This window comes from Canis lupus, chromosome 10 (assembly GCF_011100685.1).
Source record: "Canis lupus familiaris isolate Mischka breed German Shepherd chromosome 10, alternate assembly UU_Cfam_GSD_1.0, whole genome shotgun sequence".
NCBI lineage: Eukaryota > Metazoa > Chordata > Mammalia > Carnivora > Canidae > Canis > Canis lupus.
This window is the reverse complement of record NC_049231.1, coordinates 56,545,463-56,567,183: the sequence shown is the minus strand read 5'-3', so window position 1 is coordinate 56,567,183 and position 21,721 is coordinate 56,545,463. Positions and strand designations below refer to the sequence as shown.

Sequence of the window (21,721 nt, the reverse complement as noted above, 5' to 3'; positions counted from 1 at the left end):
TTTTAACTTTAAATGCCACCAATAAGCAAAGGAACTATGAATGTCTAAACAATTCTTAAATATCATTCTTCAACGAGATAACTCTAATTTAATTGCTTAGAATAGCTTGTTTTGAATAAGACTTCCAGTACACGGGTATATAGTTGCTTGAAATATCTCATAATGGAACAAGAGAAAAGAAAAAAAGACCTCCATTTTCAGCATTTTAGGGTTCCGTCTGTAAGAATAACTGTAGGGCAAAGAGTGGTCAGCTAAAACTGAAACACCAGTTACTTTGGAGAGTCCTGAGTATGAGAGAGAAGGCACCATTGCAGGAAGATGTTGCTCAGTAAAATACAGATTACAGTGATTGGAAAGGAGACCAGAAACTGTATCTCTGGCCTTCGGTGTCTATATCCCATTGCTTTGGCAACGGGCAAGAAAGAAAGTAAACTTTCTTTGGAAAGATGCAACAAAAGCTAACACCCAGAAATAAATATGACCTGCTGGCCATTCCTGAACTTAATGTGGAGACTCAAAGGCAAAATAGAAGAACAAACTTTATTTATTTTTAAAGATTTTTATTTGTTTATGAGAGACACGGAGAGTGAGAAAGAGACACAGTCAGAGGGAGAAGCAGGCTTCCTGGGGGGAGCCCGGTGTGGGACTCGATCCCGGGACTCTGGGATCAGGCCCTGAGCAGAAGGCAGATGCTCAACCACTGAGGTATCCCGGTGTCCCAAGAATAAACTTTATCCAAGAGAAAGAGACTATGAGGAAGAGAAATCTAGGAGTAGAAATTAAAAAACTGAAGACCATGTGCCATGCCGGAGAAGATCTGGGTACAGATGGGGAGACGGGGTCAGAAGCAGCACAGAGGTGGGTAATAACTAATCCAGCCAACTTGCTGGGTGACTTCAACTCTTTGATCCTTTCTTCAGGTCTCCTTCAGTCTAAAGGCATAGATCACAGATGCTGTGCTAAGTTTTGTCTTCATTCAGTGGGGAGACCCCTACTTTTTTGAGGGGGGTGGGGGATGGCCTGTTGGCAGCTGTACTTTAAGAAGACATATTAGCGTGAAGATTATTCTCTGAATTAGGGTAGCAGCGGTGGAAACCCTAGAAGCATTGATGGATGACAGCTCGTATGCCAGGCAGGCTACACAGCAGCCCCCAGAGATGCAGAGTAGAGAAACAGACAAGGAAGTGCTACAAAAGCGACCTGTAGGCTGGGGAATAATGGGATAGTCAGCGACGAACACTCTGTTCTGCTTGGTGGAGGTGGAGCTTCAGAGAGTGTGAAATAGGGGACATGTGAAGGTGTGGGAAGTCCATACAGAGGGAAGAACATGGTTAAAGGCACAGAAGCATGAACGTGTCTGGAATGTTCTGGAAAGAATGAGTCACTTCAGGTGTGAGCACGGGGCCTTGGGCTGGAGGCATGACTGGCTGGAGGGAGGCTGCCAGACTGCGGAGGTCTTGTAAGTCCTTCTGACGGCAAGGAGGAGCCTTTAGAGAATTTTCCACCAGGCCGAGACTGAGGTGAGCCTGCAGAGACCAGTGCCAGCAGCCGGCCAGGGAAGGAACAGAGTCTGAGAAGCTGAGGCTGACAAGTCAGTGGGAGACGTGGCCTGGACATGAGCGGCGTGACGCGGTGGTCAACTAGGGCAGGCAGAGGCCTGGAGCTAGGAAACAGACGTGAGAGCTAGAATTCGGTGACCGATTGGAGATGAACACAGAGGTTTCTGACCTATGGGGTGACCTGGGATGCCATGAGCTTAAAGGCAGGAATTTGCAAGGGGGGACATGGGAGACACATTAGGGTCTCATTTGGGGCCTAATGAGTGTTCTGGTTATCTACTGCAAGACCATAAACCACCCTAAACTTAGTGGCCAACGACAATAACCTATTTTATGATGCAGTGGGTGCGGCTCACCTCTCCTCTCCAGTCTGGGGCCTCTGCTGCTGCAAAGACAGACAGACGGCCAGCGCTACACCAGCCCTGACCCGGTGGGGTGTCCCCGGGAAGGCCTCCTTCCTGGCCTGCCGGCTCGCGGGGCCCCTGAACCACCGCCTCCTACGACCTCGCCTGGGAAGGCCCGTGCCGCGGCCCCTGCCTTGGTCTCCAGATTCAAGGGGAGGCCTCCCAGGCTCCCCTCCAAGGGCGAGGAAGTTGGAGGTGCTGTTTGAAAACCGCCAAAATGAGTTAGAATAGAAACAAGAGGACGAATACACGACACAAATGCATGATACAGACCTCAGCAACTGCTCAAGTGTCAGGTCAGGGGTGAATGCACCGGAATCTCCCCGTTATCCTGCGCTGGCTGGGCTGGGGGGCTTTTCTTTTCTTTCTTTTTCTTTTTTCTTTTCTTTTCTTTTCTTCTTTTCTTTTCTTTTCTTTTCTTTTTTTCTTTTTCTTTCTTTTCTTCCTTTATTCATGAGAGACAGGCAGAGAGAGAGGCAGAGGGAGAAACAGGCTCCGTGCAGGGAGCCCGATGCGGGACTTGATCCCGGGACCCCGGGGTCACGCCCTGGGCCGAAGGTGGGTGCTCAACCGCTGAGCCCCCCGGGGGTCCCAGCTCCCCTGCTTCCTAACAGCGTGGGCACAGGCAAGTTACATCATAATCTGGCAACTCCCCCCCTTGTCTCCTGCAGCGGCTGCAGGCTCGGGACCCCCACCCCGCGGCGCCCCGGGACGCGAGCCCCGCCCGCGCAGAGTCCCCGCCTCCCGGCCCGCGGGGTCCTAGCCGAGTGCGTGCCCCCCCCCCGCCCCCCAGTCACCGCTGGAGGACCGTGACCCGGAGAGGGGAGGGGAGGGAGCGTTCTCAGGGCCTCCGAGCCCCCCCCCCCCCCCCGCCCCGGGGGTTCGGGGTCAGCGGCTGTTCCTGGCGCGGGTGTCGCCCTCCGGGAGCTGCTGGGCCCCCCTCCCCCCTCGGCACGTCTGAAATTTACTAGAAGCCGGATTCCTGCAACTGTGACAGCAGGTGTGATCCCGCGGGCACCCGCCTTCCTGCTTGAAATGCGCAGCCGCTTGCACTTGCTCGGGGGTGGGGGTGGGGGTGGGCACCCGGGATTGGACCCCCTAGTGCACCCTGTGCTCCAGAGCACGTCCTAAGGCCCAGATGTTCCAGCCCCCTTTCCTGGCCGGAGGCAGAGGCCCAGACAGCACTGGAGGGAGAGTTGAATACGGGCAGGCTTGCTTCCCCCCACCAAAAAAAAAAAAAAAAATCCGAGGGGAAATATCAGAAAGGGAGACAGAACATAGAGACTCCTAACTCGGAAACGAACTAGGGGTGGTGGAAGGGGAGGAGGGCGGGGGGTGGGGGTGACTGGGTGACGGGCACTGGGGGGGGCACTTGAGGGGATGAGCACTGGGTGTTATTCTATATGTTGGCAAGTTGAACACCAATAAAAAATAAATTTATTATAAAAAAAAAATCCGAGGGGAGCCAGCACCCTGGTGAAGGCCATCAGCCCCCAGTGGCGGGCGGAGCCTGCGGGGTGGTGCTTCTCAGCCCCGGCTGCTCAGGCGGGGATCACTACTTCTCCCCATCTCAGCCTTCCCACCTTCCCATCTGGGGTGCTCAACAACAGCAAGAAGACATTCAGCACAGTGACGGGCTTCCTATTCCTCCCTGAACCACCTAAAACCCTGGCGCATCTGTGAGAAAATGAATTTATCTACTCCTCAGGGACCCTGAATCGGGCTGGAAAGGCAAAACTATGTCCCCGGCTCTCTGCTAAAGGGCACCCGCTAGGCCCCCGAGGCGTTTTTTCCTGAATTACAAAGGAGGCCCGGCTCAGATGCCTGTCATAACACACTGCAGCAAACAAGGAGCCACCAGAAGTTCCCATTCATCTACAGAATCTTTGAAAATCCTGTCTTGGGTGGAGTGACATTTGGTAACAATAAAAGCAGTTCACTGGGCAGGCAGCCCGAGTATGGCCCAAGCTGTCCCTCCACGGATTGGGGCTCACCTCTCAAGGCTTCCAGGAAATTCCCAAGAATGTCAGGAACCCTGTCTGGCCGTGGTGGGTCCCAGCCCACGCCCACCCAGGCTTCCTCTCCACCCGAGTCACAAGAGAAGGCGCCTCCTTAACCGAACTTTCTTCTCCTGAAGACTGGCCAGGCTCCTTCACCTTTTCCCACAGCTCAAGCTGAGCAGGGTCAGTGTTCGAGAGTCCCCAGGCCGAGCCACCCACAGATCCAGAGTGTGTATCCCACCAGTTGTCTGGGTTCCTGCCCAAATCAGATTCTAGGGGCGGAATCCTGGGTGGAAAACCCGAAAAACATCACATCAGCTCTGCAGCAACAAGTCTGAGTTAACAAACTCGCTACTCCTTTTTATAGTTTTATTTTTTTTAAAGCAGCAAAATAACAGCTAATATTTGTAATGTACTGTTAAAGGAATACATACTTTTTATAATTAACATCTCATGATTGCCCATAACATTCTTACAGAGGTGGTATGGAATTTTATTTTCTTTGCCTCTTCTTTCTCTGAAAATGTAATTTTCCGCTCTTTTTTTTTTGATAGCAGGCACCACTGAAAAATAATACAGGACTAAAGTAGGATGGAATTACTCAGTGTTTTGTACTGTGTGAATGTACTGACGACAAGAAGCAAGATGAAGGGGACACTTGGGTGGCTCAGCGGTTAAGTACCTGCCTTCGGCCCAGGGTGTGATCCTGGAGTCCCAGGATCGAGTCCCACATCGGGCTCCCTGTGTGGGGCCTGCTTCTCCCTCTGCCTGTGTCTCTACCTCTCTCTCTGTGTCTCTCATGAATAAATAAACAAATCTTAAAAAAAAAAAAAAGAAAAGCATGATGAAGAAGGGAACTGCCCTGCAGGGATGCCCTTCATTCCTATCCATGGGTTCCTTCGACAACTCTGGCAACATTGATGTTGTTAAAAAACAAAACTCATCCACGTAAATTTAAAGATCAAATTGGCTTTATTCAATAATTCATGAATTGGGCATCATCCCATCCAGCAGATAGAAAGAAACTCTTTTGAACTGCAGAAAAAGTTTTAAAAGGCAGAGAGAGAACAGGAAAAAGGAAATTATTAGCAAAGAATGCCTTATTTCAGGCAAGGTCACCCTGGTAAGGGGGACAGAGTGTCTCTCAGTGGGGTACCTCCTCGAGCTGACCAGGAAACTCCAGGTTGGCCGGTTAGAAATCACATTTCGTAGGGGATTGAAACCGTAGTTAGGTTAGGTATTGAGCCTTGGTTTGCTGACATGGACTTTAACATCAGTGACTCCATCTTGAGGTGGTAGTTTTCTTAATAGCAGGGTGATGAGAAATGTCAGCAGCCTCGCATTGACTTACAAACTACTCTGTGGCCTAAGAAGAAAACTTTTTTTTTTTTTTTTTTAAGTAGGTTCAATGCTACTTGAGGGCTTGAACCCATGACCATGCCCCATGCAGGGCTTGAACCCACAACCTTGAGATCAAGACCTGAGGTGAAATCAAGAGTTGGATGCTTAACCGACTAAGTCACCCAAGTGCCCCATAATATACGTATGTATGTACATATACACATGTATATTTATGAAAATAAATGCACTCAGCAGTATTCTTTTTCCTCCCTTCCGAACAGTGCTTCACTCTAACCAAGGAATTGTTCTAGTTATTTGAAACAACCATTTTTATTTGCCTATTAAAATTTTCACAGGATCAGACTTCAAAGATAGGATAAAGGAACTCCACATCTGTCTGCTGTTTTACACATCTTAAAGCACTTTCAAATAAATTTTTGTTTTCAATGTGATGACCCTTCAGATCACCTGTGACTTAGGCAGAATGAATATAATTTTTCCTGGATTACAAAACTGATATTGATGTGGATGAGGTGACCTGTTCCAAAACCTGCCTTGGGGTTAGAAACCAGATTTTTCAGCCTTTGGCTTAGGTTTGGTCCCAGCTGCCTCCTTAGAGATTTCCAGGATTTTTTTTTTAATTTATTTTTTATTGGTGTTCAATTTACTAACATACAGAATAACCCCCAGTGCCCGTCACCCATTCACCCCCACCCCCCGCCCTCCTCCCCTTCTACCACCCCTAGTTCGTTTCCCAGAGTTAGCAGTCTTTACGTTCTGTCTCCCTTTCTGATATTTCCCTCACATTTCTTCTCCCTTCCCTTATATTCCCTTTCCACTATTATTTATATTCCCAAATGAATGAGAACATATAATGTTTGTCCTTCTCCGACTGGCTTACTTCACTCAGCATAATACCCTCCAGTTCCATCCACGTTGAAGCAAATGGTGGGTATTTGTCATTTCTAATAGTTGAGTAATATTCCATTGTATACATAAACCACATCTTCTTTATCCATTCATCTTTCGTTGGACACCGAGGCTCCTTCCACAGTTTGGCTATCGTGGCCATTGCTGCTATAAACATCGGGGTGCAGGTGTCCCGGCGTTTCATTGCATTTGTCTCTTTGGGGTAAATCCCCAACAGTGCAATTGCTGGGTCGTAGGGCAGGTATATTTTTAACTGTTTGAGGAACCTCCACACAGTTTTCCAGAGTGGCTGCACCAGTTCACATTCCCACCAACAGTGTAAGAGGGTTCCCTTTTCTCCGCATCCTCTCCAACATTGGTCGTTTCCTGTCTTGTTAGTTTTCCCCATTCTCACTGGTGTGAGGTGGTATCTCATTGTGGTTTTGATTTGTATTTCCCTGATGGCAAGTGATGCAGAGCATTTTCTCATATGCATGTTGGCCATGTCTATGTCTTCCTCTGTGAGATTTCTGTTCATGTTTTTTGCCCATTTCATGATTGGATTGTTTGTTTCTTTGGTGTTGAGTTTGATAAGTTCTTTATAGATCTTGGAAACTAGCCCTTTATCTGATATGTCATTTGCAAATATCTTCTCCCATTCTGTAGGTTGTCTTTGAGTTTTGTTGACTGTATCCTTTGCTGTGCAAAAGCTTCTTATCTTGATGAAGTCCCAATAGTTCATTTTTGCTTTTGTTTCTTTTGCCTTCGTGGATGTATCTTGCAAGAAGTTACTATGGCCGAGTTCAAAAAGGGTGTTGCCTGTGTTCTTCTCTAGGATTTTGATGGAATCTTGTCTCACATTTAGATCTTTCATCCATTTTGAGTTTATCTTTGTGTATGGTGAAAGAGAGTGGTCTAGTTTCATTCTTCTGCATGTGGATGTCCAATTTTCCCAGCACCATTTATTGAAGAGACTGTCTTTCTTCCAATGGATAGTCTTTCCTCCTTTATCGAATATTAGTTGCCCATAAAGTTCAGGGTCCACTTCTGGATTCTCTATTCTGTTCCACTGATCTATGTGTCTGTTTTTGTGCCAGGACCACACTGTCTTGATGACCACAGCTTTGTAGTACAACCTGAAATCTGGCATTGTGATGCCCCCAGATATGGTTTTCTTTTTTAAAATTCCCCTGGCTATTCGGGGTCTTTTCTGATTCCACACAAATCTTAAAATAATTTGTTCTAACTCTCTGAAGAAAGTCCATGGTATTTTGATAGGGATTGCATTAAACGTGTATATTGCCCTGGGTAACATTGACATTTTCACAATATTAATTCTGCCAATCCATGAGCATGGAATATTTTTCCATCTCTTTGTGTCTTCCTCAATTTCTTTCAGAAGTGTTCTATAGTTTTGAGGGTATAGATCCTTTACATCTTTGGTTAGGTTTATTCCTAGGTATCTTATGCTTTTGGGTGCAATTGTAAATGGGATTGACTCCTTAATTTCTCTTTCTTCAGTCTCATTGTTAGTGTATAGAAATGCCACTGACTTCTGGGCATTGATTTTGTATCCTGCCACGCTACCGAATTGCTGTATGAGTTCCTGCAATCTTGGGGTGGAGACTTTTGGGTTTTCTATGTAGAGTATCATGTCATCGGCGAAGAGGGAGAGTTTGACTTCTTCTTTGCCAATTTGAATGCCTTTAATGTCTTTTTGTTGTCTGATTGCTGAGGCTAGGACTTCCAGTACTATGTTGAACAGCAGTGGTGAGAGTGGACATCCCTGTCTTGTTCCTGATCTTAGGGGAAAGGCTCCCAGTGCTTCCCCATTGAGAATGATATTTGCTGTGGGCTTTTCATAGATGGCTTTTAAGATGTCGAGGAATGTTCCCTCTATCCCTACACTCTGAAGAGTTTTGATCAGGAATGGATGCTGTATTTTGTCAAATGCTTTCTCTGCATCCAATGAGAGGATCATATAGTTCTTGGTTTTTCTCTTGCTGATATGATGAATCACATTGATTGTTTTACGGGTGTTGAACCAGCCTTGTGTCCCAGGGATAAATCCTACTTGGTCATGGTGAATAATTTTTTTAATGTACTGTTGGATCCTATTGGCCAGTATCTTGTTGAGAATTTTTGCATCCAGGATTTTTTTTTTAGCTTCCCGAGAAGGGATTACTGGTAGATGATATGATTGCAAATGTCTGTATAAATCTAGTCTGTCTAAATCACTTCAGATAGACAGTCGTACAGACACACACGCTACACAAATTTTTGAAAGTTTTATCTATGTCAATTTCATTGTACTTTTTGGTAAACTGAGCATTTAAGTTGTTACTGTGAAAGGGATATCATACCATGACCCAGGAGGATGGCGAAAGGTTCTCGTGGCCAGGTGTGTGTCCTGTGTGTAAGCCGCACAGCGCCACAGGTGAGCAAGGGCCATTAGGATGAATGAGTAGCTCCTGGGGAAGCTGGGACTTGGTTCTGAGAGGATTCAAGATTTTCTGAAAGATTGGAAGGACAGGTGGGCTGGATGTGATTCGAAGCTCCACACTGGGGTAGAGGTGAGGCAAGATGCACCAGAGAAGGGTGCCCCACGGCTAAGGAAACATCTGGGTTGGATCTTGGTGCTCTGCTGACCAGGTCCTACTACATGTGGGAGTCCATGGACGTGGTAGCCAGGAAGTAATGAGCCAGAGGGGAACCCCCTCGCCCTGGTCCCCTTCGCAGTCTGGAGGACAATGTCTCTAAGAGGGCTGGTGTGAAGAGATGAAGAGCTTCTTAAGAGGATGCGTACTTGGGGCCTAACGTCTGGGTCTGGCAGCAGCATTGGTATTTTATCTGACCAGCTGTGTACTTAAAATGTTTCTGAATTATGATTCCTCCCTTTAGAAGGGGCCTGGACTCCATAGTTTACTATAGGTTCAAGCACTGCCTATTGTCTCATTTTTAATAACTTCACTGAGATATACAGTTGGCATGAGTTTGAACTGTGTGGGTCCACCTTTATGCAGAGTTTTTTGGATAAATTCAGGGCCGTACTGTAATTCTTTTCCTTATGATTTTCTTAACATTTTCTTTTCTCTAGCTTACTTTCTTGTAAGGATACAATATGTAATACCCATAATATACAAATGTGCGTTAATCTATTTGTTATCAGTAAGGCTTCCATCAACGGGGCCATTGGTTAAGACTTGGGGACGTCAAAAGTTATGCCTTTTGGATATAAGTTTGGATTTTAGACTGCATGGCGGGTTCAGCACCCCAACCCCCTGCATTGTTCAAAGGTCAACTGTAATCAACATGCAGTAAAAAATGTACTGTTTTAGAGTGTAGAATTCAAAAAATAAATAAATAAAAATGTAGAATTCAGTGGTTTTTATCGCAGGGTTGTGTGTCGATCACCGCTGTGGGATTGCAGAACCCTTTCATCACCTCAAAAAGAAACTTTGTACCCATTAGCAGTCAATCCCATTTCTCCCTCTGCCACTCCCAGCCCCTGGCAACCACAAATCTTTTGTTTCTATGGATTTGCCTATTTTGGACATTTTCCATACTTGGAATCATACAACTTGTGGCCTTTTATGTCTGGCATCTTTCACTTGGCATAACGTATTTCCAACGTTTGTCCATACAGCTGCATAAGCTTCCATTGTATGGGTACACTGCATTTTGTTGATCTATAAATTGGTGGACATTTGGCTTGTTTCTGCTTTTTACATATTATAAATAATGCCAATATGAATATTTGTGTATAAGTTTTTGTGTGGACATATGTTTTCCATTTTCTTGGGTAATATTCCTAAAAGTGGGATTACTGGCATTACTGTATGGTAACTCTGTGTTTAACTTTTTGAAGAACTACCAAACTGTTTTTACAGTGGCTGCAGCATTCTATAATCCTACCAGCAATGAATGAGGGTTTTAATTCTCCACATCCTGGTTGACATTTATCTTTTTTTTTTTTTTTTTTTTTTTTTTTTTTTATCTTAAGGGGTATGAAGCAGTTGTTTGGTTTTTCATTGTGGTCTTCATTTGCATTTCCCTAATGTCCCTTGATGTTGAGAATCTTTTGTGTGTTTATTGGCCATTTGTATAGCTTCCTTGGAGAAAAGTTTATTCAAATCCTTTCCCATTTTTAATTGGGTGTCATTTTAATTGTTGAGTTTCTGAGTGGTTTATGTTTTGGATACAAGTCTCTTAAATGATTTGCAAATGTTTTCTCCATTGGGTTGACTTTTCTTTTTTTGATGGTGCTCTCTGGAGCACAAATTTGAAAGTCCAATTTACATAAGTTTTCTTTAGTTTCTTGTGGTTTTTGGTATCATACAAATCATTGCCTAATCCAAGGTGATAAAGATTTACACCTTTGTTTTATTTGTAAGGGATTTGTAGTTTTCACTCTGACATTTAGGTTGCTGATCCATTTTGAGTTAATTTTTTGTTAAATGTAAAGAAAGGGTCCAGCTTTATCCTTTTGGATGTGGTTATGGAGTTGTCTAGAGCTGTTTGTTGAAAAGACTATTCTTTCCCCCATTGAATTGTCTTGGCACCCTTGTTGAAAATCAGTTGACCATAGATGTATGAGTTTATTTCTGAACTCTCCAATCTCACTGACCTTTATGACCTCTATTTTATGCCAGTACTACCCTATTTTAATTCACTGTAGTCTTATAGTAAAATTTGAAATCAGCAAGTTGGAGGCCTCCAGCTTTGTTCTTTCTCAAGCTTGTTTGGCTCTTCTGGGCCCCTGGCATTTCCATATGAGTTTTAGGATCAGTTCAGTTTTGGCAAAAAAGGCATTTGGGATTTTGAAATGTACTGTGTTGACACTGTCAACCAGTTGCGGGAGTGTTGCCAGCCAGTTTAAAATGATTTGTTCCAATCCATGAACATGCACTGTCTTTTTATTTGTTTAGATCTTCTTTAATTTCTTTCAACAACATTTTGTGGTTTTCAGTGTAAAAGTCTTACATTTTTTGCTATACTTATTTCTAATCATTTTATTGTTTTTGAGAATGGGATGGGAACAGGGCAAGTTAAAATACCACAGAGCTTACTGTTCTCACAGAGATTCAGTCATTTTTACTGAATAAATGCTCTTCCAATTGTTGTAAGCCTTTGGTTAATTTCCAGAGTTTTGAAACAGTTGATTTTGAGAATTTTTGTTAGTGTTCTCATTTCTTTTACAGAGAAATGGATTTTTATAATTCTTTTCTCTGATGTGCTAGAAATCAGAATTATCCATTGTTTATATCATTGCCTTTCTTAGATTACCTGTCTGGTCTCTGAGGATATTAGAGATACAGAAGCAAGTGACTAGCAAATAAGGAGGTATGATACAGAAATTCATTGTACCATGGGGCGTCTTGGTGGATGTCATATATTAACAGATATATTGGGCCCAAATTCTCATCACTGAGGTCACAGACAGAGTGGTAAAACTAGGTCTTAGAAGTTGTTCCTCAGTGAATTAGAAGTGAGAGGGCAATGAGTGTCTAATAATAAGGCACATTTTTCATGTTTCTTGGAGGAAGCTCACACGAGAAAGACTATTATTAAATCCCAAATCTAGGAATGACAAATGCATTTCAAGTGTCAACTTTAATTAATTCATAATACTAATCTGGAGCTCAGTGTTAAGAAAATTCTGTGATCATATGTGGCCTTAGTGCCAATCACAGTATTGATCAGGTCCAGCCAGGAAATAGTGGCCACTCAAATTGGGTGAATGAGGAGAATTTAATAAAGGGAAGCTGTGAGCAGAGCTAAAGGAAGTCTGTAAGGGAGTGGTGCTAAACATAGGACAGAAATTGTGATTCCTACTCCCAGGCCTAAAGGATCTTTAATAGGATTGATTGAAGAAATGAGAGTTTTAGTGCTTAATCTAGAGTTCTTTTTTTGGCCATTTTTTAGTACCGAATATGAGATTTCTTGTAGTAAAATCAATACTTTGTCCTTAAAAAGTCCAGAAGTTCTTTTTTTAAAAAAATATTTTATTTATTTATTCATAAGAGACAGAGAGAGAGAGAGAGGCAGAGACACAGACAGAGGTAGTAGCAGCCTCCCCTGCGGGGAGCCCATTGCAGGACTCGATCCCAGGACCCCAGGATCATGACCTGAGCCAAAGGCAGACTCTCAACCACTGAGTCACCCAGGTGCCCAGAAGTTCAGAAGTTCTGAACTAAAAAGGCTCGGGAACATTTTTAGAGCAAAACAAATACAATTTATTATTAGCTTTTATCAAACATTTCAACTTTATCTAATATAGTGAGATTCCACATTACCAATGATTTTCCTATAGATGTCCTGATCTTGCTCAATTTTCACAGTAAATAAATCCCTATTGCAAGGTTTGAGAGTCCCCAAGCCCATCCTGACTTTTGACATCAAGCTTGGGGGTTGTCAAGACAACCCTCACATTCAATAATTTGCTGGAAGGACTCACAGAACTCATGAAAAGCTCTTATACTCACAGTTATGGTTTATTACAGTGAAAGGAGGATATGCATAAAAATCAGTGGAGAAAAGAGGCACATGGGGCAGGGTCCAGGGGAATTCCAAGCATGAACTTCCATTTGTCTTCTCCCAATGAAGTTGTGAGTAGTGCTAACTCCTCTCAGTAATGTGTGATGATACACATGGACTATTGCCAATTAAGATGCTTGAGTTTTGGTGTCCAGAGTTTGGTTGTTTTTTTAAAGATTTTATTTATTTATTCATGAGAGACAGAGAGAGAGGCAGAGACAGAAGCACGCTCCCTGTGGGGAGCCTATGCAGGACTTGATCCCAGGACCCCGGGATCACGCCCTAAGCCAAAGGCAGATGCTCAACCACTGAGCCACCCAGGCATTCCATGTCCAGAGTTTTTCAGTGAGCTTGGTCATATAGCCATAGTTGGCCATTCACCTGGCTGACCTGAGTCTCCAGCCCCTCCAGAGGTCAAACCACTACTGTGTGGCCCAAGACTCTTCCCCCTCACCAAAAATTGCATTGTCAGTGTAGACTTTCTGGTAATGGCCCAGGGTCCTCAGATAAACAAAGATACCCTTATCAAGCAGGGTATTCCAAAGTCTTAGACGTTAACTCACAGAAGTCAAGGGCAAAAGCCAGACTTCTCTTTGGGTAAGGTTAATCCTTCACTATACAAGCATGCACTGAGGTTATAGAAGCCTAATATGAAAACAGAATGGAGGAAACCCTACAGGCAGGCAGACATTGATAGGGATTTTCCTTTTGTCCTTTAGCTCAGTGATATTTTTTAGTGTATATAAGAATTACTTGATACAAAATTTTGAATACTGGACATCATGGACTATATTTTAAGGGAATTTTGACTTTACAGGCTGACTCTTAAAAATACCTTCTCAATATTCCCAACTCCTTGCAGAACGAGACACAGACTCTTGCTGCCCTAAAAAAAAAAAAAAAAAAAAAAAAAAAGCAAAGCAATATACAATAGTACCCTAAAAAAATTAAATTGTTTTTACAGAAGAATTTAATCTCGAAATTTGGTTTCTGTTAGTGCTGCAATTAAGATACTAGCCATGAAAATGTGCTAAGTCATACATTTTTTCAATTAATTTGCTTATGATTGTGAAACAAATTGCTGGGAACTCTGGGAACCATTTTTGGGGTATCTCTTTCTGATGCAAAGTTGACTAGAGAATGGGGAAATTATGTGTCCTATAAAATTACTTAAGAATAAAACATTTGGGGATCCCTGGGTGGCGCAGCGGTTTAGCACCTGCCTTTGGCCCAGGGCGCGATCCCGGAGACCCGGGATCGAATCCCACGTCGGGCTCCCGGTGCATGGAGCCTGCTTCTCCCTCTGCCTGTGTCTCTGCCTCTCTCTCTCTCTCTCTCTCTCTCTGTGTGACTATCATAAATAAATAAAAATTAAAAAAAAAAGAATAAAACATTTGACTTTCTTAATCTACAGAATTAGAAAGTTTACAAAGTAATTTGAAGAAAACTTTATGACAGTTTTTATTACAAGTAAAATGCAACGTGTTTTCTCTATTTCTCACAAAATTTACTCCTTCAGAAGTGTTCTATGTAGTTACTCATCTTTGATGAGCATGTAACAGACCTGGGTTCTGCATTCTGAGCTGAAATATTGTAGATCACCTTGATATAATTTATCAACAAAAAGCATTTTCCCCATAAATCTTAATGAATTAGCAATGAGTTTCTGTAGTGGAAAGGGTTTTTTTCTCCTTTGTTACCTTTTGATTGATAGCCTGTCCTTCACAGGAGCCATGTTTGAGGAAAATAGTGATTCTCACTAATGGTTACATGCAGCTTCTCCCTCTCACAGTGTGAAGACAAATAACAAAATATATTAATACCAATAAATATTTTTTGTATGGCATGCCAGTAATTAACTTTGCAAATTTGCTCTTCAAAAAAGAAAGAAAGAAGAAAGAAAGAAGAAAGAAAGAAAGAAAGAAAGAAAGAAAGAAAGAAAGAAAGAAAGAAAGAAAGAAAGAAAAATAACCTTTATTACACAATAGATCAATAGTTGCCAGACTATGATTTCACAGACTAGGAAAATTACCAAAATTTTGGGAGGAATTGATATAGAGTTGCCAAGTATTTTCTTTTGCCAAATAAAGACACTATGAGAGGAAAAAAGTCCCCTAGAACCTAATAGCAGTATTATTTCATGAACGAATATTTTTGGAGTTAATATATAAGTTGATCAATATGTTTTGCTGATTTATTTTTCTTGTTTTTCTGCTTACATCTTACTTTTTCTGTCCAGGTTCCAACCTAACCTTTTGCACATGATCCCTGCACAGGGGCCGTGCTCATTTTTCCTGTATCATTCCAATTTTAACAAATGAGCTGCCAAAGCAAGTACCAACCAGACCAACCTTTTAAATGACATCTTTCTGTAGTAATTTCATTGAAGGTCTGTGAGTCATGAACTCTATTCCTGTGAGTGATTAAACCCATAGAATCTGAAGCAGGGTGCCTGTGCTTGAATCCCAGTTTTGCTGCTTACTAGTTGTGTGACCTTGGCCAGTTACTTAACCTCCTTGTATCTTAGTTTCATCATCTCTAATACAGTAATATTAGTGGTATCTACGTCAGAGGGTTGTTGTACAGATTATGAGTTAAAATATATAAAACATTTAGAACAGTGCCTTGTAAAGTTGTATAGGTGCTTGCTATTATTGCTAACCTGTGTATGTCTGGCAAAGTCCATATTTTGTCCTTATTCTTGAATTATAGTTCAGGTAAGCATGGAATTCTATGTTGAGCATTAATGCCTTTCAGCATTTTCAAGATATTATTCCATTTTCTTCTTGCATCTCTCATTGTGGCTGAGAAGTTCATCTATCCTTAGGGGCAGCAATCTCTTTTTCTCTCTGATTTGCTTTTAAGTTTTTCTCCACACATTTGATGTTCTGTGGTTTTATAATTCTGCACCCATGTGTGAATTTAATTTCATTTTTTCTAGCTCAAAACTCATTTTGCTTCTTCAAATTGAAAACTCAGATCTTTCTTTAATTGTAGAAAATTCTTTTAAAAAATTGTAGAAAATTTTCAATCATACGTTACAATTAGATTCTGATGCAAGTAGTTATAAAAAAACAACTCTAGGGCAGCCTGGGTGGCTCAGCGGTTTAGCACCTGCCTTCAGCCCAGGGCATGATCCTGGAGACCCGGGATCGAGTCCCATGTCGGGCTCCCCGCATGGGGAGAAGCTCCCTGCTTCTCTCTCTGCCTGTGTCTCTGCCTCTGTGTGTGTGTGTGTGTGTGTCTCATGAATAAATAAAATAAATAAAATCTTTAAAAAAAATAAAAAAACAACTCTAAATCAAAGTGGTTCATATCAGATAGAATTTTGTTTTTCACATAGATTAGGCTCTCCAGGTGGTGTCTGATGGTGTCAGGGGCTCAAGGACCCTTCTGTTTTATTGTTCCACAATTCATTCTCAGAAAGTAGATTCTTTAAACAAACTTAAATCATACCATCTGCATTTCACCTACTAGGAAAGAAAGAGTAGAGAGAAAAACTCTACCTCTTCCGTTAAAGGACATTTCTTGAAGTTGTACATCCCGTTTTGGTTACATCCCAGAACACAGTCAAGATGGCCAATCCAGGTAAAAAGGAAACTGGGAAATACTGTATTTATTCTGGGCAGCTGAGTTCTCAGCTAAAAATGGGTGATTCTGTGAAAATGGTAGAGGGGAAGATTGGCTATTGGGAATAGGTAGCAGTCTCTACCATAGTCATTTTTATTGCAGATTTCTCTCATATTCCCTGTATCATGTCCTTCTGGAACACTTAGTAATGTTCTGTTCTCTGTGCCTCTTTTTAATATTTCTTTTTTATCTTTTTGTGTTTCATTCTGTGAGATTTCTTCAACTCTGTCTTCCAACATATTTTCTTTTAAGCTATGTTTAGTCTATTGAGTTAAGTTTTTCTATTTTTTTAATCTATTGAGTTAAGTTTTGAAAAAAAATGATGCATTCTTTTATCTTTTGAATTTCTATAACTCCCCCCCCCCTCCCCGAAATATGCCTCTTATTTTTTTATGCTGTTCTGGTTTTTCTGTATGGATTTATTCTTTTATGTCCAGTATCATTTATGCTTACTTACTTTATAGTCTCTTTGCTCTGCTGCCTGTAATTCTCGGGGCATGAATTCTGCTAACCTCCTCCCCTGGAAGATACGTATTTTCTTTTTTTTAAGATGCATTTTAGAGGGAGAGAGTGCGAGAGCAAGCATGAGTGGGCGGAGGGGCAGAGGGAGAAGCAGACTCCCTGCTGAGCAGAGCACCTGATGGGGCTTGATCATGACCTGAGCCAAAAGCAGACCTTTAACCACCTGAGCCATGCAGGCACCCCTGGATAGGTATTTTCCATCTCATCTTAGGTATTTCTTTCCATGATGTCTCATGTCCCCAGGATTGTAAAGTGTGACTATGGGGCAGCATTGTATTTATCTTTTGTCTATATTAAGGTCCTTCAATTTTCCCTGATTCTTCTGGATCCTTGGTTTAGGTTTTTCTGTTGCTACCTTGGTTTGAATTTTCTGCACAACACAGGAATATACATGTGGCTCCCACTTGGTGCACAGCTTATTTTGGGAGGTGTGCTGTCTGGGAAGTAATCGGTTTGCTTTACCTCCTAATTCTCAGGCCGATGGGAGAGAGATTCTCCACTGTATATTGGGTTTCAACTCCCATTACAGCTCCTAAGCTCAACTTCTGATGCCACTTTGCCAGTTGCCTATTTAACCTTACCTCTCGATTACTACTTTGTAGTGTTCTCTTTATTTCTGGCACTTGAGGATTTCACTTTCTTGTTTTAGTGCTTAGTTGTGTATTTCAAATGTTTTTGTTTATTGAGCCTTTGTCTGTGTAGGAATGATAGGTGCTTCCCACATCAACTTAGTCCATCGTAGTGATAAGTAGTCTAACAAAGAGCATATTAAATCCCAGTGGTCATAAAGTGACAATCTCTTAATAAAAGTTTTGAAATTATTTGCTCTGATACTCCTTACACCATCCTCGTGTTTTCATTTGCAATGGGCCAGTATTGTCCTGTGCATTGACATTCAGGAATGAATGGACAGAGAGCACTGAGAAATTTAGGTTTTAGCCCTGGCTTTGTTGCTTGCTAACTGCTAACATGGGGAAATTACTTAAGTTCTCTGAGTCTATGATTTTTTTAAAGATTTATTTATTCATTTACTTATGATAGATTGAGAGAGAGAGAGAGAGAGAGAGAGAGAGGCAGGCAGAGAGAGACACAGGAGGAGAGGGAAGCAAACTCCATGCCAGGAGCCCGACATGGGACTCGATCCCGGGACTCCAGGATCGCACCCTGGGCCAAAGGCAGGCGCCAAACCGCCGAGCCACCCAGGGATTCCCCCTGAGTCTATGATTAACTGAAAGATTGACATACACAGTATTATTTGCCCTGCTTCAGAGGACTATTGTAAAGATCCAATGAGATAATAGAGTGGAAAATGCTTTAAACCTTAAAGCACACAAAGGTTTATGTTATTATTAATAGCAATGTTAAGGACTGAAAACCATCAGTGCATTCATTAAGATATTTTTTAAAATATTAAATTTTATGAAGGGCCATGTTTTTTTGTTCGGTTTTCTTTGGTAAACAGAAAAAAATCCTCTATCCTGGTAAAAGCTATAATTCTATGAAACTACCTAATAAAGGAACTACTTGAAACCATTTGAATACTCTTGTGAAATTTAAGGGCACCATTTGTACCAATAGGCAGTTATAACTTTAATAGACTATGGAATTCATTGTGGACAGACACACCCTTAGCAGTTAAAAACAGGGCATTAAACCTGGAAATCATCATTGCATTTTGTTATTATGTGTTTTCTCAAACAATGGCTACTAAAAGTTCAATTACTATTTTGTAAGGAACCATAAACTTTTTTAAAATGCAGAAAATAAAAAAAATAAAAATAAATAAATAAATAAAATGCAGAAAATATGTCCTTAATATTTGAAAACATTGAGAACCACCAATCTAGCCTATGGTAATAGTCCCTGAACTGGCCTATTTGACCCAGACCCTCCATCTCTCACTAAAGCACATTCCCTAAGACAGAAGGACTATGACAATCCTCAATAATGTTTACCAGTCAATTATGAGGTCATGAAAATTCATGATTTACTAATGGCCAAAGTACTAAGTTTGCAAATGATTTACTTAAAAGAAAATCAGAGAATGATTCAAGATGGCAGACTGATCATACACATCTACCACTTACTGCCCACTAAATCTCACAAAAATATATGTAAATAGATATTGATGATAAAATATAATTTAATAGCATTGGAAACCAGGGAAACCTACTATCAGAAGAAATAGATTTTTATTAAGTTCTGAAAGATATTACCAGAGGACAAATGTTTGGAGGAACAAAATTAAATGAAAGCAAAACCCAGGGGTGCCTGGGTGGCTCAGTTGGTTGGGTATCTGCCTTCAGCTCAGGTCATGATCCTGGGGTCCTGGGACCCCAGGCTCCTTACTGGGTAGGGGGCCTGCTTCTTCCTCTCTCCTGCTTTCCTCTCTCCTGCTTTTGCTCTCCCCCTCAAATAAATAAATCTTAAAAAGAAAAGAAGGAAGGAAGGAAGGAAGGAAGGAAGGAAGGAAGGAAGGAAGGAAGGAAGGAAGAAAGGAAAAGAAAGAAAGGAAGGAAGGAAGAAAGGAAGAAGATGCAGAGGCACCTGTGTGACTCAGTCAGTTGAGCTTCTGACTCCTAGTCTCTAGTTGTGATCTCAGGGTGTCATGGGATCAAGCCTCTCGTGGGGCTCTGTGCTCAGAATGGAGTCTGCTTGGGGTTCTCTCATTTTCCTTCTCCATCTGTTCCTCCCTCCACTTGTATACTTTCTCTAGAATAGATAAAATCTTAAAAAAAAAATAAAATAAAAAACAAGGAAAAAACCCAACATGTGGAGATGACTGCTGTAGAGGGAGGAGGGGATAGAACCACGAGCTTAAAGCTAATGGATATTAAGATATGGAAGGGGCCTTGGGGCATTTATCAACTTGGAAAATGAGAGAATTGCATGTGGAGCAGCAAATCAGTAACCTCTCCGTGTTCTGCATGCGCTAGGCACTGGGCAGCTGTGGATGAAGTGACTCATACACGAGGCCCAGAAAAGCAGGCCAGTGCTCAAGCAACTACTGACCTCTAGGAGGGTCATAAATCCCATTACACAAATCTTCTGATCCTGTCTGACTCATATCCCAACCCTGTCCCAAAGTCAGGTGCAGCAGACAGAAACAGTTTACACAGATAGGGATCTGAAAACCATATAATCGGAGAAGAGTATACAACCAAGAGTCACCAAACATTTGAGGGGAAAAAAAAAGTACAATACCAATAAGGTGAGGCATCATGCTCAACAAACAAAAACTAACAGAATTAAGAGAGCAGAAAAAGATGTTAAGATGTTAAGCTTCATTACAATATTCTAACAGTGATAAGAAGAGCTATTATATCCAAAATATAGGAAGAGTCTTATGTATTTTTTATAAATATTTATTTATTCATTCATTCATGAGAGACACAGAGGCAGAGACACAGGTACAGGGAGAAACACACTCCCCGCTGAGCAGGGAGCCTGATGAGGGACTCGATCCCAGGACCCCAGGATCACGACCTAAGGCAAAGGCAACTCAACTACTGGTCACCCAGGTGCCCCAGGAGAGAGTCTTATGTCTTAAGGAAGCATTTATAGATCTTATAAATTAAAAATAAAATACCAATTAAAAATTGTTTTCAATAGACGGCCTGGTATAACAATTGACATGGTTGAAAAGCAAATTAGTAGAAAATTAACGTCAAGGGATTCTTGCATTACTTAGTGGTAAAATATCACAATGAGAGAAAAGTTAGAGCACATAGAAGATAAAGCCGAGTGTTCCATCATTCAGCTGGTAGCTGTTCCAGGAGGCAAGAGAGAGAATGGAGGGAATGGAAATAATAAAGGCTACAGAGTAAAATTTTCCAGAACTAAAGAAAGACAAGTACCCTCAAATAGTATTTTCATTCTATGACCTCTAGTTTTGAGGCTTAACCATTCGCTTATTTATACTGCTGACTCTTACTCAGCTTGGTTTTCTTTTTTTTGTGATTTGTAATTTTTGTTTGTGACCTTACCTTTAGCAGGGACTGTTTCTTTGTGGATTGTGGAAATCTCTTTCCGGGGGGTTTGTATCTGCTTTAGTCAGGCACCTCAGTGATCTTACCAGCAGGACTAATTTTTGTGTGAATTTTGTGTCCTATGAGACATTCTGCATGTAAATTCATATTCCAAACTGGAATGTGGCACAAGCTTGAGGTTTTACTTCTCGACAAAGATTTTAACTGCTATGTATAGCTGTAGGAAGAGGCAAACTTGCTTGCTGTCTACCTGATTACACAAGCGAAGTTCTAGTCTGCCGTGTACTGATAGGCCAGCTCTTTGAGGGTTCTAGCTTTTTATAAGATTTAAATTCAATTTGCCATCATCTAGTATAACACCCAAGGCTTATCGCATCACATGCCCGTCACTCAGTTACCCCAACCCCCTACTTACCTCCCCTTCTTCAACCCTCCATTTGTTTCCCAGAGTCAAGAGTCTCTCATGGTTTGTCTTCCTAATTTTTCCCCACTCAGTTTCTCCCCTTCCCCTGTGGTCCATTTGACTATTTCTTATTTTCCACATATGGGTGAGACCATATGGTAATTGTCTTTCTCCAAATGCCTTATTTCACTCAGCATAATACCCTACAGTCCCATCCATGTCAATATAAGTGGTAGGTATTTACCCTTCCTGATGTAATATTCCGTTGTGTGTGTGTGTGTGTGTGTGTGTGTGTGTGTGATGTCTTCTTTATCTATTCATCTGCCTAAGGACATCTCAGCTCCTTCCACAGTTTGGCTATTGTGGACATTGCTGCTATGAATATCGGGGTGCACGTGTCCTGTTGTTTCACTACATCTGTGTTTTG

At 41.9% G+C, this 21,721-nt stretch overlaps 1 protein-coding gene across 1 annotated transcript; it reads right to left on the bottom strand.

Moving 5' to 3' along the window:
- Positions 1–582: 582 nt before the first annotated feature.
- On the bottom strand, positions 583–2,602 carry LOC119876749. The gene is made up of 4 exons (XM_038551585.1): positions 2,598–2,602; positions 2,535–2,563; positions 1,916–2,282; positions 583–1,663 (listed from the first exon to the last, which is right to left on the bottom strand). The coding sequence occupies exons 1-4, from the start codon at positions 2,600–2,602 to the stop codon at positions 1,387–1,389; spliced, it is 678 nt and encodes a 225-aa protein (XP_038407513.1). The 3' UTR covers positions 583–1,386.
- Positions 2,603–21,721: the final 19,119 nt, after the last annotated feature.